General features: G+C 36.7%; 3 protein-coding genes across 3 annotated transcripts; 2 read left to right on the top strand and 1 right to left on the bottom strand.

The window, feature by feature from the left end:
• The first annotated feature begins 1,025 nt into the window (after positions 1 to 1,025).
• Positions 1,026 to 5,012, top strand: LOC113321348 (uridine 5'-monophosphate synthase-like). The gene is made up of 6 exons (XM_026569241.1): positions 1,026 to 1,896; positions 2,385 to 2,468; positions 3,470 to 3,552; positions 3,680 to 3,767; positions 3,871 to 4,125; positions 4,517 to 5,012. The coding sequence occupies exons 1-6, from the start codon at positions 1,114 to 1,116 to the stop codon at positions 4,643 to 4,645; spliced, it is 1,422 nt and encodes a 473-aa protein (XP_026425026.1). The 5' UTR covers positions 1,026 to 1,113; the 3' UTR covers positions 4,646 to 5,012.
• Positions 5,013 to 5,210: 198 nt separating this feature from the next.
• LOC113321349 (histone deacetylase 8-like) lies at positions 5,211 to 7,208 on the top strand. The gene is made up of 3 exons (XM_026569242.1): positions 5,211 to 5,570; positions 5,706 to 6,283; positions 6,752 to 7,208. Exons 1-3 carry the CDS (start codon positions 5,294 to 5,296, stop codon positions 7,052 to 7,054), a joined length of 1,158 nt encoding a protein of 385 aa, XP_026425027.1. The 5' UTR covers positions 5,211 to 5,293; the 3' UTR covers positions 7,055 to 7,208.
• A 736-nt stretch (positions 7,209 to 7,944) lies between these two features.
• Positions 7,945 to 11,544, bottom strand: LOC113321266 (E3 ubiquitin-protein ligase DIS1-like). The gene is made up of 4 exons (XM_026569167.1): positions 11,157 to 11,544; positions 9,384 to 9,618; positions 8,739 to 9,125; positions 7,945 to 8,537 (listed from the first exon to the last, which is right to left on the bottom strand). The coding sequence occupies exons 2-4, from the start codon at positions 9,585 to 9,587 to the stop codon at positions 8,217 to 8,219; spliced, it is 912 nt and encodes a 303-aa protein (XP_026424952.1). The 5' UTR covers positions 9,588 to 9,618; positions 11,157 to 11,544; the 3' UTR covers positions 7,945 to 8,216.
• Between the last annotated feature and the right edge of the window lie 2,076 nt (positions 11,545 to 13,620).

Below are 13,620 nucleotides of genomic sequence, written 5' to 3'. Positions count from 1 at the left end.
CTGAATTACAAGAAGAAAAGAAACATACCACACTCGAAATCTTGGAAAAACGTATTTATTGTCTTCCACCATCGTTCTAATAAAACTTGAAAAAATTTAGTCATATGGTTTTTGGTTGTATAAATATAAACGCCGCCAAGGATATCTTCAGGCTCTTTCTTGAACAACATGGAAATTAACTTGAACACCAAATTAAGCTAAGACCTCCCACCTCTTAAAGCAACCGAATTAACTTGCTTTGGACTACTATATATATGTGCACATGGAGTATGCAATCACTAGCTAGTTTTCTAACATTTTCAGACTCGTATTATTTTTTCTACTCATACTTCAATCCATTTACTGGTTGATCATTCGACTTTTCTATTTATTTTTTATTTTTTTTTGCTTGTTCATTTTGTGGAAAAAAATCGGTACAACACAAAGAGAACAAAACCAGGAGTCATGGATTTTTGTGTGGGGAAAAAATGGAGAAAGAAGAGAAGGTGTGAAGAAGAATGATGGAAAGTGTGGGTATTTATAGGTAGGATAAACACGATATTAATTATAACGAACCGATATAGACAAAATCAATTGATAACTTCGACAAGGTTTATGAAGTGATGAAAAGAGACCTCATCCCTGAATAATTACCATGTTATTTTTCGAGACTGCTAGGGATCTCGCGGGTTGAATCCCGTGAATTTTACGGACTGAGAGATAATTGCTGACGTTATTCGTCCGATACCATTACCGCCACTTTACCATTTTCCATAATAACTCAACTAGTTTGACAGGCCACCTAATATACCAAATGCCCGTGTGCATAAAATTCGGCCTAATATCTGACTCATGCCGAATCGGGAGTCGAATCAGATCCACGAGACAACAAACGTTTTAATAATTAATAAAACCGCCGTTACAGAACACGGCTTTATGAGAACGGCGGTCCCAAACAAATCGATCGGCTGATATTTATCGTATGTTCCTCATATACCCTTTATTAGAAAAGCATTTACCTTTTAATCATATAAAAACGCACTCCTAAAACCCTTTCATTCACCCCACTCACAGTCACTCATCTTCTCCGTTCTCAATTGTTTTCCGATAAAAAAAAAGGAAGGATCTCCATTAATGGAGTCTCTTGTTCTAAAGCTCCATGAGATAGAAGCAGTGAAATTCGGAAACTTCAAACTCAAATCAGGAATCTATTCACCAATCTACATAGATTTACGTCTAATCGTTTCCTATCCATCTCTACTATCTGAAATCTCAAACCTTTTGATCTCATCACTTTCATCAACAACTAGCTATGAACTTGTTTGTGGTGTACCTTACACTGCTTTACCAATCGCTACTTGTGTCTCGCTCTCTGAGAATATTCCAATGGTTATGCGTAGGAAAGAAATCAAAGATTATGGTACTTCAAAAGCTATTGAAGGTTCATTCAAACAAAATCAATCTTGTTTGATTATTGAAGATTTAGTAACCAGTGGTACTTCTGTATTGGAAACTGCTGCTCCACTTAGGGCTGTTGGTTTAAAAGTAACTGATGCTGTTGTTTTGATTAATCGTGAACAAGGTGGAAAAGAGAATCTTGAAAAGAATGGGATTCGTTTGCATTCAATGATTAATTTAACTGACATGGTTGAGATTTTGAAGAAGCATGGAAAAGTATCCGAGGAAACTCAAAATGAGGTTAAGAAGTTTTTGGCTGAGAATAGCATGGTTTCTGTTCCTGCAATTAAAGATGTTTCTGAAAAAGTTAGGGTTAGGGTTTCTTATCTAGAGAGAGCTAAGATGGCCAAGAATCCAACTGGGAAGAAACTTTTTGAAATTATGGCTTCTAAAGAAAGTAATTTGTGTTTGGCTGCTGATGTTTCTACTGCTGCTGAGTTGCTCTCCATCGCTGAAAAGGTTTCCTTTTTTTTGCCCTGAAATGCTTTTGTTTTTTCTCTGATTGTTTATCTGAAAAGAAAAAGTATGTAAATTTTCAATTTACTAACATTGGTTTTTTATTCTTAGATTTGCATTCACTGTTTGCTGTACAAAATTAATGATCTCAATGTTAAATTATGTGTTTGCTCTAGGGTTTAGGATCAAAAGGTGAATGAGAGTATATAAATATGAAATAACTAAAGAAGGGTGAATATTATTTATGGTTAAGATAATTTCCTTGCTTTTTCTTTTAGATGTCAACTTGGGATTACCAGGTTGATGAGTAAAAGCAACATTCTTCTCTGCGGAACAGAAAAGGAACCAAGTGCTGGTTTCTATTCTAAAATGAAATATAACCATGAGAATTTTTGTTGTTGATGTTATTATACAGAGTATTATACAGTAGATAACAAAATGATTTATTACTTCAGGGTCCATTGGAACTCAGTTGATGTGTTGTTGTGCAGGTTGGTCCAGAGATCTGTTTGCTGAAAACCCATGTGGATATATTGCCTGATTTTACACCAGACTTCGGTTCTCAGCTTCGCGCGGTAAATATCTAAGCTTGTGCATATTGGCAGTTCTCGTACATCCTTGCAGTTTTGTTATGTAATGTGCATAAGGTATTGTTTGCATACTGTCCCAGAAAAAGCATGTCCTGTTTCTTATCCTCCTTCCCTTTAAAAAGCAATGATGGTTTTATCATCACTAGGACCATTCCTTCCGGTAGTATTGCCTTCTGAGTATAAACATATAGAGCATATTCGACAAAGAAGAGCATGTCCAGAAGTTTATTTATCGTAAAACATATCGAGGTAAATAAAATCTTGTGTTTTCTGATAGTTGGATTTCAAGCTTTGTTAATCCTCAGAAAAGTAGATACTTCATTTGTAGATCACTTACGTAACTTACGTTCCCTTTTATCCGGGATGCCTCCACAGAAAAGGGCAATTCTGGGTGTTTCAGTAAGTCATAGTTAGTAAAGGTTCTTGTTTCATTTGCTTACCAGACCACATTAGAACTATTTTATATTTGTGTCTGGATCATTTGATATTAAAATTTGAACGATTTTATACTTCATGTAATTATTTGATATATTCGAATACTCTATTGAAAAGTATCTTGTTACTTATACATTATATAGTTTATGGATTTTATTTCTGTATTATCATTTTTGTTCAAGCAGATAAGAATTTAATAACTATAAGCATGAACATGCTACATAGCATAGCTCCACTTACAAGGTTCCCTCTTTTCTTTTGTGTTTTTTATGTGTTCCGTCACTCGGTGTTGACAATTTTCTTGGAATTATCTTGTCAAAGAATTAAGAAGACATTATGATGTGAACAAATTAACCTTAATCCCAACATGTAATCATTCATATATATAGGTACCGCCTGTTGGCACTGCTTACTTAGTTTTAGTCGGATATATTCAGTTTATGTGTCACATATAATTGCCTGTTTTACTACATTATGGTGTTGCATGTCAGAAAAATTGTCAGTCGAAGTTACGGCTCAGTTCTGTGCTGATAACCTTGTTATGATCAAAGATTGCAGACAAATACAATTTCATGATATTTGAAGATCGTAAGTTTGCCGACATTGGAAACACAGTAACCATGCAATATGAAGGGTGAGATTATACCCACTTTAGTTTTCCTTTTTTAGTTATATTTTTGAGAGAGTGGCAACGACTGTGCCTTGTTGGTTCATGTTGCTTAAATCTCATTGTTTAAGTTTGTTGATTCTACTGTCTACAGAGGTGTTTATCGCATACTGGACTGGGCCGATATAATCAACGCACACATAATCTCAGGACCTGGTATTGTGGATGGCCTTAAATTGAAGGTATCTATTTGTAACTTGAACATGCTTAAATTATGATCACTTATTTCAGCCTGTGAGATTTACTGTTACTCTTCTTTTCTCACTTTTTCAATTGTTGTTGTAGGGTTTACCCCGTGGTAGGGGACTGCTGCTGCTTGCAGAAATGAGCTCTGCTGGTAACCTTGCTACTGGGGAATACACAGCTGCAGCTGCAAAAATTGCTGAAGATCACCCAGATTTTGTTATTGGTTTTATCTCAGTTAATCCAGCTTCGTGGAAAGCGGGGCCAGGAAATCCAGCATTGATTCATGCCACTCCTGGAGTCCAAATGGTCAGTGGAAGCGATTCCCTGGGTCAGCGATACAACACTCCTCATTCGGTGAGTTTCAGCTTTTCTCTGAGATTTTTAATTCTAATATGCCCCTTCTTTGTAGAACTAATTCGTCAAATGTAGATCGACTGTCCTTTCAAAAGATTAGAAGCAACTTAGGGAGACAGTAACTGTCCCTTGGAAAAGAAACTAAATAACCCAAGACCACCTATTTCTCCTGGTTGACCAAATTAACATGTAGAAGCATAAGCTTCCTCATTGTGTCCTTTCAATAAGAAGTTAGGAAGATACATGCATTGGTATTCACAATTGACTACTTATGTGAAGTCGATAAACGGACTCGAGGAAAGTTCTTGTCCTCTTCTAAGTGATGATTTATTATATAATCTTGTGCGACCATTTGGTTTTAACGGAAGTGTTTTCTTCTCCCCCTTTCCAGGTCATCTATGACAGGGGCAGTGATATGATCATTGTTGGTCGCGGGATTATAAAGGCAGCAAATCCTGCTGAGGTTGCTCGAGAATATCGTCTTCAAGGATGGAATGCTTACAAGGCAAGATGCGAATAAAGCTGCATCATATTCCCTCGGCCAACTAGAATTTTTTTTTCTTTGCATCAGAGTTGGTTTCACCATTCCTAAATCTAGGATCTAAATGGGTGCCACATATTCCTAGATCTTCATGACTATCCTCCTCTACTTTTTCATATCAAGTACCATTCTTGGCAAAATGATTTACCTATCCAGTCCATAGTGTTGTTATTTCAAGTTCCAAAAGCTAGTTCTTTTTTTTTTTTCTTTTATTACTGTTACGGAGAAAGCTGACTTGGGGTCTTCTGGGGGAACTGCTCAGTATTTTTTCCCCTCGTCTCTTCTCTCCGAACTCATGGAAACACAAATTCTTAAGTTATACACTATTTTCAATTTTCATAGTTCAGCGACTCCGTTTGACAAGGTTATTCCACAATGTTTGTCAATGTTTATCATGAAAAATGAATGATAACCGCTTGCAAGGTAGGGGATGATGGAAGAGCAAACATATCTTTCACTCAACGGCATCTAAAATATCGTGCAACGAGTCGATTTACCGATCCGATTCAAAAAAATTATCATGACAAAAGCATGTCTCTTGAAAGGTAGGTAGATATAACTGCTGTATCCAAATCACTCTAAATCCTTACCGAGTTCTCAGACTCACAAGTCCAAAACAATACAACAATGGCCTTAACTCACCCTAATTCATCTTCTTCAGTATCTGAAGTAAAGATCGATGTATTCTGGCATGAAGGAATGCTCAAACATGACACTGGAACTGGTGTTTTTGATACTTTACATGATCCAGGTTTCCTTGAAATCTTAGAGAAACATCCAGAAAACTCAGATAGAGTTAAAAACATGGTTTCCATCCTTAAGAAAGGTCCAATTTCTCCTTACATCTCTTGGCATCAAGGAAGAGCTGCTCTCATCCCTGAACTCTATTCTTTTCATACTCCAGGTATTTATACTTCAAATTCAATCCAATTAAAATTTCATTTCTGATAGTTTAACCACACTTTAGCTGATAAAAATGCCCAAAATTTGACCTTATCTGAGCTTAATTTGAGGTTTTGTTTACATATTGAAATTTCAGATTATATAAATGAGCTAGTAGAAATTGATAAAGCGGGTGGAAAGAAACAGCTCTGCTCAGGAACTATACTAAACCCTGGTTCATGGGATGCTGCTCTTCTTGGTACAACCTTAAAAGCGATGCGGAACATATTGGATGGTCATGGAAAGATTTCTTATTCATTAGTAAGACCTCCGGGTCATCATGCTCAGCCTACTCGAGCCGATGGTTATTGTTTTCTTAATAATGCTGGTTTAGCCGTGAATTTGGCTTTAAATTCTGGTTGTAAAAGGGTTGTGGTGATTGATATTGATGTTCATTACGGGAATGGAACAGCGGAAGGGTTTTATGAATCGGAAAATGTTCTGACTATATCACTCCATATGAATCATGGGACGTGGGGTTCGTCCCATCCGCAGAATGGGTCTATTGATGAGCTTGGTGAAGGGAATGGATTTGGGTTTAATTTGAATATACCTCTGCCTAATGGATCAGGGGATCAGGGTTATCAGTATGCAATGAATGAATTGGTTGTTCCAGCTGTTGAAAAGTTTGAGCCGTGTATGGTGGTGTTGGTTGTTGGACAGGATTCGAGTGCTGTAAGTATTTTCCTTCTCTCTGTTGTCGTTGATTCGCGTAACATACTAAGTTGGCCGAGTCCCCTATTGTTATGAGGATTGAATGTTTCTTATATTTTGGGTCACTATGAGATATATCTTGATACACAGTTTACCATCTTTCAAAAGAGTTAAAATCATCAATTTCTAACTCTTGATACAGTAGCATGTCTGCAGACTGTACTTGGTCTTACTAGCTATACGACCCCTAACGTCACTTTCATATTGAAAAAGGGTTGAATCAGTTGTACTTGATGTTCATTTTCATTTTATTCAAATTATTGTCGATAGTTGTTATTCACAAGATGTTCTTTTTTGTCTATCCTTGACCATATTTGGGACTTTCTAACATTTCATACGAGTGCTTGTTAGTTCCCATTAGGCTTCTCTGCTCATGTCAAATGAAGGTTCTTCCAATCTGAATGAATATACTCTTGTTTTCTGTAACAGTTCGATCCAAATGGAAGGCAGTGTTTGACAATGGATGGGTATCGAGAAATTGGGCGAACAGTCAAGAAGCTAGCTGATAAGCACAGCAGTGGACGAGTACTAATTGTCCAAGAAGGTGGATACCATCCAACCTATTCGGCCTACTGTCTTCATGCAACATTAGAAGGCTTTCTTAGTTGTCCTGATCCTCTATTATCTGATCCCATTGCTTATTATCCTGAAGATGAAGCATTAACAGTTAAAGTTGTTGATTCGATCAAGAAATACTGGGTAAACAATGTCCCGTTCTTGAAACAAGATTGAGTTTAGCATGCTGTTGGTCTTACCTTATCAAGAGATGAAGCTGTTATTATGTGGTCTACAATAAGTATGATAATAATCTCCTTGATAGAAATTATGTTGGCACTAACCAACTTACTCTTGCTGGATATCAGTGTATGTTCTCTTTTTTGCACTACCTTGGTGTTTCCAAATTGATTACTAGTTAAACAAGAGTTTTAAGGGGTATAAGACCAAAGTCACCAAACCTCCAAAAGAAAAGGGTATAAGACCAAAGTCAAGTTAAGATAGAAAAAGTAGCGAAATCTAAAAGTGAGAAAGGACAATAATATGAAACCCTACATGTCAACCATTGATGAGATAAGAAAAAAGTTGCAATTGTTTTGGAATTTGTGGGAATGGAATCTCATGTAAAGATGTCCCATGTTCAAATGATCAAGAAAAGGAGCGTTTAACCCACAAACTTTGCTGTATCACTTTCGTTAAAGTAAAGGTGGTTTCTGGTGATCATTAGTTAGTATCATTTTGTTGCACGCCTTAACACCGGTGATTCTGGTGACAATGTGTTCAATTATAAAATGAGGAAGCTTGTTACGTGCCAGTTTTGCACCTGTTATTCAAATGAATAACACTTATTTGTTTGTTCTGGAGCATACGAAAATGCAGGATCAGTGTTGTTTCATTGACGCTCAGTTTCCATTTACTTTGTTTATTTGTTATTTCCTTTGCTGTCCATCAATATATACATACGAGCAACTGTAAAATTGTAACCAACAAATTCCCAGGAATGAGGAACAGAACCGGAGCACTGCTAGTTTACGGTCAACAGATCGAGGATCGCTAACCACATCAAAAATAGATAAAAGGAGAAAGAAAGAGAATTTATTCACATGATCATTCCACATCGTACGGGCAGCAGTAGCCATGACTAATTAAGAATAGAAGCCTATAGTAGATCTCAGGTGTATATATTTCACCTCATATTAGAGAACCAGGAATATGCCGATATATGTGATATTCAATGAAGTGTTTCTGATCATGCATTTGATGAAATGGACAAGCAAAGAGAGTTTGCTTTTTCTCCAATCCATAACAAAAAACAGACAACACATGAAAAGGTGGGAGAGGTGACCGCTACAAAAGAAGATCTAATCTAGCACAAAAGAGTGAGAAGGAAAAGAAACCTTCACTGCTCTTTCCAAATCCTGCCGGTAACCCGAAGCTTCAGCTCCTTCCTGTCTCCTCCTGAGAAGAACAAAGCCATGTTCCGTTGGATTATTAGTCCATCAAAACTATCACGAACTTTCCTGTGACTATCCCTTATGCTCCTTGGCACCCCTTGCCACACCATTTTTCTGCCATTTGCTCCCACTTCTAGACTGTAGGTGTAGTTCTTCGCCTCATGTTCATCACCCATAAACCGTAAGAACGCCACATAAACAGGAGCCATCCCTAATTGGAATGCTTCAAAATGTAGGCAGAAGTATTCTCCAAAGCAACTGAAAACCTAGAGACACCAGAACAATTCTAAGGTTTATGCATATCCAAGAAAGATAAACATGACAAATAAAAAACAAATCAATACAAAATTGAGAGATATCAAGAAGTTGTGAAATTTGAAATGTATCCTAGTGTTTGAATCTCATATATGTGAAACAAAACCAATCATGGACTAGATAGCAATTAGAAAGAAATAGTAAATACATACCGTGAGCATCCAGGTGGCGTTTTCAACTTCATGTGGATTAGATTTGACATAGCGATGATTGAAGGTGCTTCCGTTATGCATGTCAACTTTATGATCGTCTTTAAGGTGGGTCACAAGAAAAGGGATACTGCCCATAACAGTACACTCGGAACCAGCATAGGGACAATTATAGGGTCTGTATGCACACTGTAATTCATGCTTTAGCTTGCTGTAGTATGGATAAATACCCAGGCATCCAAAATTCTGATATTTACATGGGAGATCGAGAGAAACTGCCACCTTCTCCAACGCAAGACATCTTATGTTGCCAAGTTCATGCCTGCAAGTGGGGCAACGGTTATGCACCCTAGGTTTGCATCCAGAACACAATGTATGGCCATTTGAACACTGCAAACATAATAGCAAAATGGTTTTAGATTAAACTGATCGATTCATACTACACCCTTCGAGACCTCTATGTCATAATCACAATAGAAACTGGCAACTGCAATCCCATTGTTTTAAGTGCTTATGTTAATTATAATTATACTTCTCAACCCATATTTGTATGTCTTCAGTGTGACCTCTAGTCCAGAAGGAGTAAATAAGGTCCACCTAAGGATGGAATTGCAAATTAAGTGGATTATTAGAACTTTATTGGCTTACCTGATGAATAGGAGGGTACATGGCATTTAAACATACAGGGCACTCCAATAGCTCACGGACACTGCTGGTAACAACCACGTTAGGATTTAAACGCTGTAGCGGAGTCACATTTTCATTGATTTCCACCATGTCTTCGATTTGGAGAGACTCAGCAACCTCGCGATTTGTCCGCATGTCATCAAAAAGAGCACCTCCAGTTGTCATTGGGAAATGGTTGTGCCAGTCGCCTGTTTTTCTGTTAACAAATGTATTAACCAAATCAGTAACACTTGATGTAATTCATGTATAGAGAAATAGATAATAATATCCTTGCACGTTTTCCTTTGCAAGGTGCTACAAGAATGCATCGAGATAAATCACAGGCCAAAATTTTGGGATGATCCTCACGTCCTCAACTCTATAGTCCGTAAGAGCTAGACTAGATCTAACAAGACATTGACATTTGGATCTTGTTTGATCCCTTTGATTGGTGTAATCTTTTCTGATATTTGATCCCCTTTTCATGTCCAAAGTTTAATAATGAGATGATCTCAAAAAGGCATACCTTTATTGAACTTATAGTGGACACCCAGTAGCCTGTTATGAACTATGTAATAGCCTCACAATAAAAGACTAGGTCGACCTTCGATGCACCCAGCAAATGCAATGATTCCCAAAAAGGACTCATGATGGTTAAGACTTTAAGCAACAACGGATTGATACAAGCCCAAGCCCAATCTCAAGTTTTGGGTTTTTGACATACTTCACATGATCCAAGGGTCAGTTTATATGAGGACCATTGCATGCCGAGTATGATGCACAGTCACTCAAAATAGTGTCACTGATGATTTATGCTAGTTATCGTACTCCACACTGTCCACATTCAAAGCTTATTGTATTAGCTGCTAAACCATTAGATACTTCCAGAAAAGTGAACTCAAAGATAAACAGATATTGGATTGGAAGAACTAGTAATATAACTTATCTTCTTCTAATGTGAGAAGTATTGACTAAAGATACTAATGATAACCAAGGTATTAACCCTCAGATATGATGATTTTCTGTTTCGGCAACTCCTAGTCATGTTGGATATTTGTTTCTGCTCCCTCCAAATTCAGATGCTTAGAATTATCATCAACTTACGAATTACCTAAACTGGCACTAGGAATTGTGCTCCTGATAGAGAATTGGCAGTCCATGAAGTAAAATGATTCAACTAGGAAAACACTGTACAAATTTAAAGAGCTGATGGGTATGCATGATGACACATCTCAAATCGAGTTGCACTCTTCTTCAAATTAGCAAAGCATCACTCTCTTCTAATTGAATAACAATACATTTCAAATTTAAACTCTCTCACTACTCACTAGGTTTCCTCACACCAAATTTCCTTAATTCCATTACAGATCCTGGTAAAGTCTTCTATGAATAATAAAATCAAATATTCAACAACCACATTTACCACAAACACAGATATTAATTTTCAGAAGGATCAAAACCTATACATGAAACTCGTCTCCAAGTATCCAAAATAAAAAATCTACTCTAGCAAATCTACAATATTAGTAAGCAATGAACAAAGATACTCCTAAAATACTACAAACAAATACCTTTAACCTAACAAAGAATGTGCACACAAATCACAAATGTAAATGAAAAGTTCAAAACAAATTCAAATATTCACAGGATTATCAAAATTATCCAACAGATGAGAACAAAAAAAAATAAAATGAACTCATGATATTCAAAATAAACACAAATTGAATGAAAAAAAGAATTCTTTAAAAGTAATACCTTGATGTAATGATGATTAATCAGATACACATGAGAGAAGAGAATATACAGAAAAATCCGTAGAAATGGAATTCGGGTTTAAACCCTAACACCTTAATAACTAAGTGAAAGTGGGTGAGAAATCAGAAAGGAATTTTGAATTAAAGCCCGTTAAAGAGTTGAGAGGAGCGGTGAAGACAATAATTAATAACTTGTTTTTGAAGAACGGGAGAAAAAAAGAAAGTTGTTGTTTTGGGTCTCTCTCACAGACTCACACTCACTGTCTCAGTGGTACTGGGCATTTAAATTTTTACCAGTCAGTTTGAATGCTTTGAATTTTTTAGGGTTTGTTTGAATACTTCGAGGAAGAGAGAGAAACAAGTGTTAGAAATAGAAACAGAGGCGCCAAACATGATTTGATTTCATTTCATTTGAGGGATTTTTCAGTGCACGTAGGACACCGGGGTATTTAAGCGGAGGCCAAGAGTTACGGACTTTTAAAATTTTGAGACATCTTATAGCAAAATTCAAACTTGCCAGTGGAAGTGCCCCGTGCAGCTTTTTTATTTTAACAAAAATTGGAAAGCAGGACAAAGACGTCTAAAGGATCTCCAGGTGGGGATAAAATGAAAAGAAAAGAATGGTGAAAATACTTCTGAACCAAATAATCGATGACAAAAGTATGCAACCTATGGAGTTTGCAAATAAAGGGGATTTTTTAGTTTTTAGTATCCAACTTTATGATCAAAGTTGGGTTCGGATACCCTAAAGTTTAATATTGAAGGCTATTAATGGGGCGTCACACTCCATAGAGGGGTTTCACTTAGATTCTTAATGTCCAAAAAAATGGTTACGAGATATCCTAACACATATACAAAATGTCTAGATTACCCTTTAACTAAAATAAAAACTTAAAAATCGTAGAAGCGATTTTACGTCCAGGTTTGGATTAATTCCAACAGTAGAATTTTATTCGCATGTAGTTTTACGTCCAGGTCTGGATTAGTTCCAACTGTAGAAGCTCATTTTACGTCCAGGTTCCTTTTAATTCCAACCGTAGAATCCGATTTTACGTCCAGTTTTCTTTTAATTCCAACAGTAGAAGTGATTTTACGTCCAGGTTTGAATTATTTCCAACCGTATAAGTGATTTTACGTCCAGGTTTGGATTAATTCCGACCGTAGAATTTTATTTGCATGTAGTTTTACGTACAGGTTTGAATTAGTTCCAACCGTAGAAGCTCAATTTACGTCCAGGTTCTTTTTTATTCCAGCCGTAGAATCTGATTTTATGTCTAGTTTTCTTTTAATTCCAACCGTGGAAGTGATTTTACGTCCATGTTTGGATTATTTCCAACCGTGGAAGTTTATTTTACGGCCAGTTTTTCTTCCCACAAAAACTTTGTCCCAGAATTCACCAAATATACAAAAAAATTCATTAATTTAATTTTCATCTGAATAAATTAAATTAAAATTAATTAAATAAGGGTTGTTTAGTCATTACAAAATTGTTTTAGATAAGTGGTTTTTGATATTACTTATGGGTGACCCGTTTTTGTCCTATTAGGTGACGCCCCTCTAATGGGATGTGACGCCCCAGTAATAGCCTTCTTAATATTAGAGTTTGGTAATCAGGATCGTAGTCGGACTATCTTGCCCATTATTAAGTACGAAAATGATAGATACACAACGTTGTGTATGTACCGTGTGAGGGAGAGGTGGGTCCCACTTCTGTCCACCTCTATCCCAATGTAGAGAGGGTGACCTTTCTGCCGTTGGATCCCCTCTCTGTGTACACAACGTTGTGGATGTAGCAAAGTTGTATTAAGTATAAATAATTTATATGTGTTTTGTCTTAGTGGCCAAAAAGGGATCTTTATATGTTGTAGCTAGCAATATAAAGTAAACATTGAATAAAAGATTGGGAGAAAGTTAACATTTTCTTTATTACATCCATGGATGGAGATGCTGGCTTCTTACCATTGAGCTGTGAACACGGGAATAATGATGTTATCATCGTGTCCACAAAAAACGTTCGCATTACGAGTAAAATCGGTGGAATGATTGAAATACATATAAAACAACATATAATAGAATCATAGTAGACTCTGAGCCTTCGGACTCGTCCTCGTCTGTCATCATAGAATTACCTATGACGAATTAAACGTTGCATAATGAATAAACTAGAAGATTATAAGTGCATAATATAAATGAGACGATGATTTACGTGGTTAAACACTAAGGCCTACGTCCACGGGGTTGGTTTTTCACTATGTATCATATGAGGTTACAAAGGATAGTCAAATGACTCTGAGTAGGGAACGAAGCTAGAGGGGTTATTAGTAAAGCTCATACTTACTCTTACAATTTCCCTCTCTTGCACTATAGCTCTCTACTTAAAATTGGTCGACCTCCTCTCTCTTAGTGGAGTTGGGTATTTATAGACTCGTCTTGTGGGGCCCTTCCTTCAGATACAGCTGTATCTT

Source organism: Papaver somniferum, chromosome 11 (genome assembly GCF_003573695.1).
Source record: "Papaver somniferum cultivar HN1 chromosome 11, ASM357369v1, whole genome shotgun sequence".
In the NCBI taxonomy this organism is placed as follows: Eukaryota; Viridiplantae; Streptophyta; class Magnoliopsida; order Ranunculales; family Papaveraceae; genus Papaver; species Papaver somniferum.
The sequence above is the reverse complement of the archived record's forward strand: the minus strand, read 5'-3'. Positions and strand labels throughout refer to the sequence as shown.

Excerpts from the sequence above, each read along its gene's own strand:
- LOC113321266 (XM_026569167.1), bottom strand. The coding sequence starts at position 9,587 with ATGACAACTGGAGGTGCTCTTTTTGATGACATGCGGACAAATCGCGAG. Across the intron at positions 9,126-9,383 it reads TGTACCCTCCTATTCATCAG|TGTTCAAATGGCCATACATT; the intron begins GTAAGCCAATAA and ends TTATGTTTGCAG. Across the intron at positions 8,538-8,738 it reads ACGCCACCTGGATGCTCACG|GTTTTCAGTTGCTTTGGAGA; the intron begins GTATGTATTTAC and ends TGGTGTCTCTAG.
- LOC113321348 (XM_026569241.1), top strand. The coding sequence starts at position 1,114 with ATGGAGTCTCTTGTTCTAAAGCTCCATGAGATAGAAGCAGTGAAATTC. Across the intron at positions 2,469-3,469 it reads TCGGTTCTCAGCTTCGCGCG|ATTGCAGACAAATACAATTT; the intron begins GTAAATATCTAA and ends TTATGATCAAAG. Across the intron at positions 3,768-3,870 it reads TGGATGGCCTTAAATTGAAG|GGTTTACCCCGTGGTAGGGG; the intron begins GTATCTATTTGT and ends TTGTTGTTGTAG.
- LOC113321349 (XM_026569242.1), top strand. The coding sequence starts at position 5,294 with ATGGCCTTAACTCACCCTAATTCATCTTCTTCAGTATCTGAAGTAAAG. Across the intron at positions 5,571-5,705 it reads CTATTCTTTTCATACTCCAG|ATTATATAAATGAGCTAGTA; the intron begins GTATTTATACTT and ends TTGAAATTTCAG. Across the intron at positions 6,284-6,751 it reads TTGGACAGGATTCGAGTGCT|TTCGATCCAAATGGAAGGCA; the intron begins GTAAGTATTTTC and ends TTTCTGTAACAG.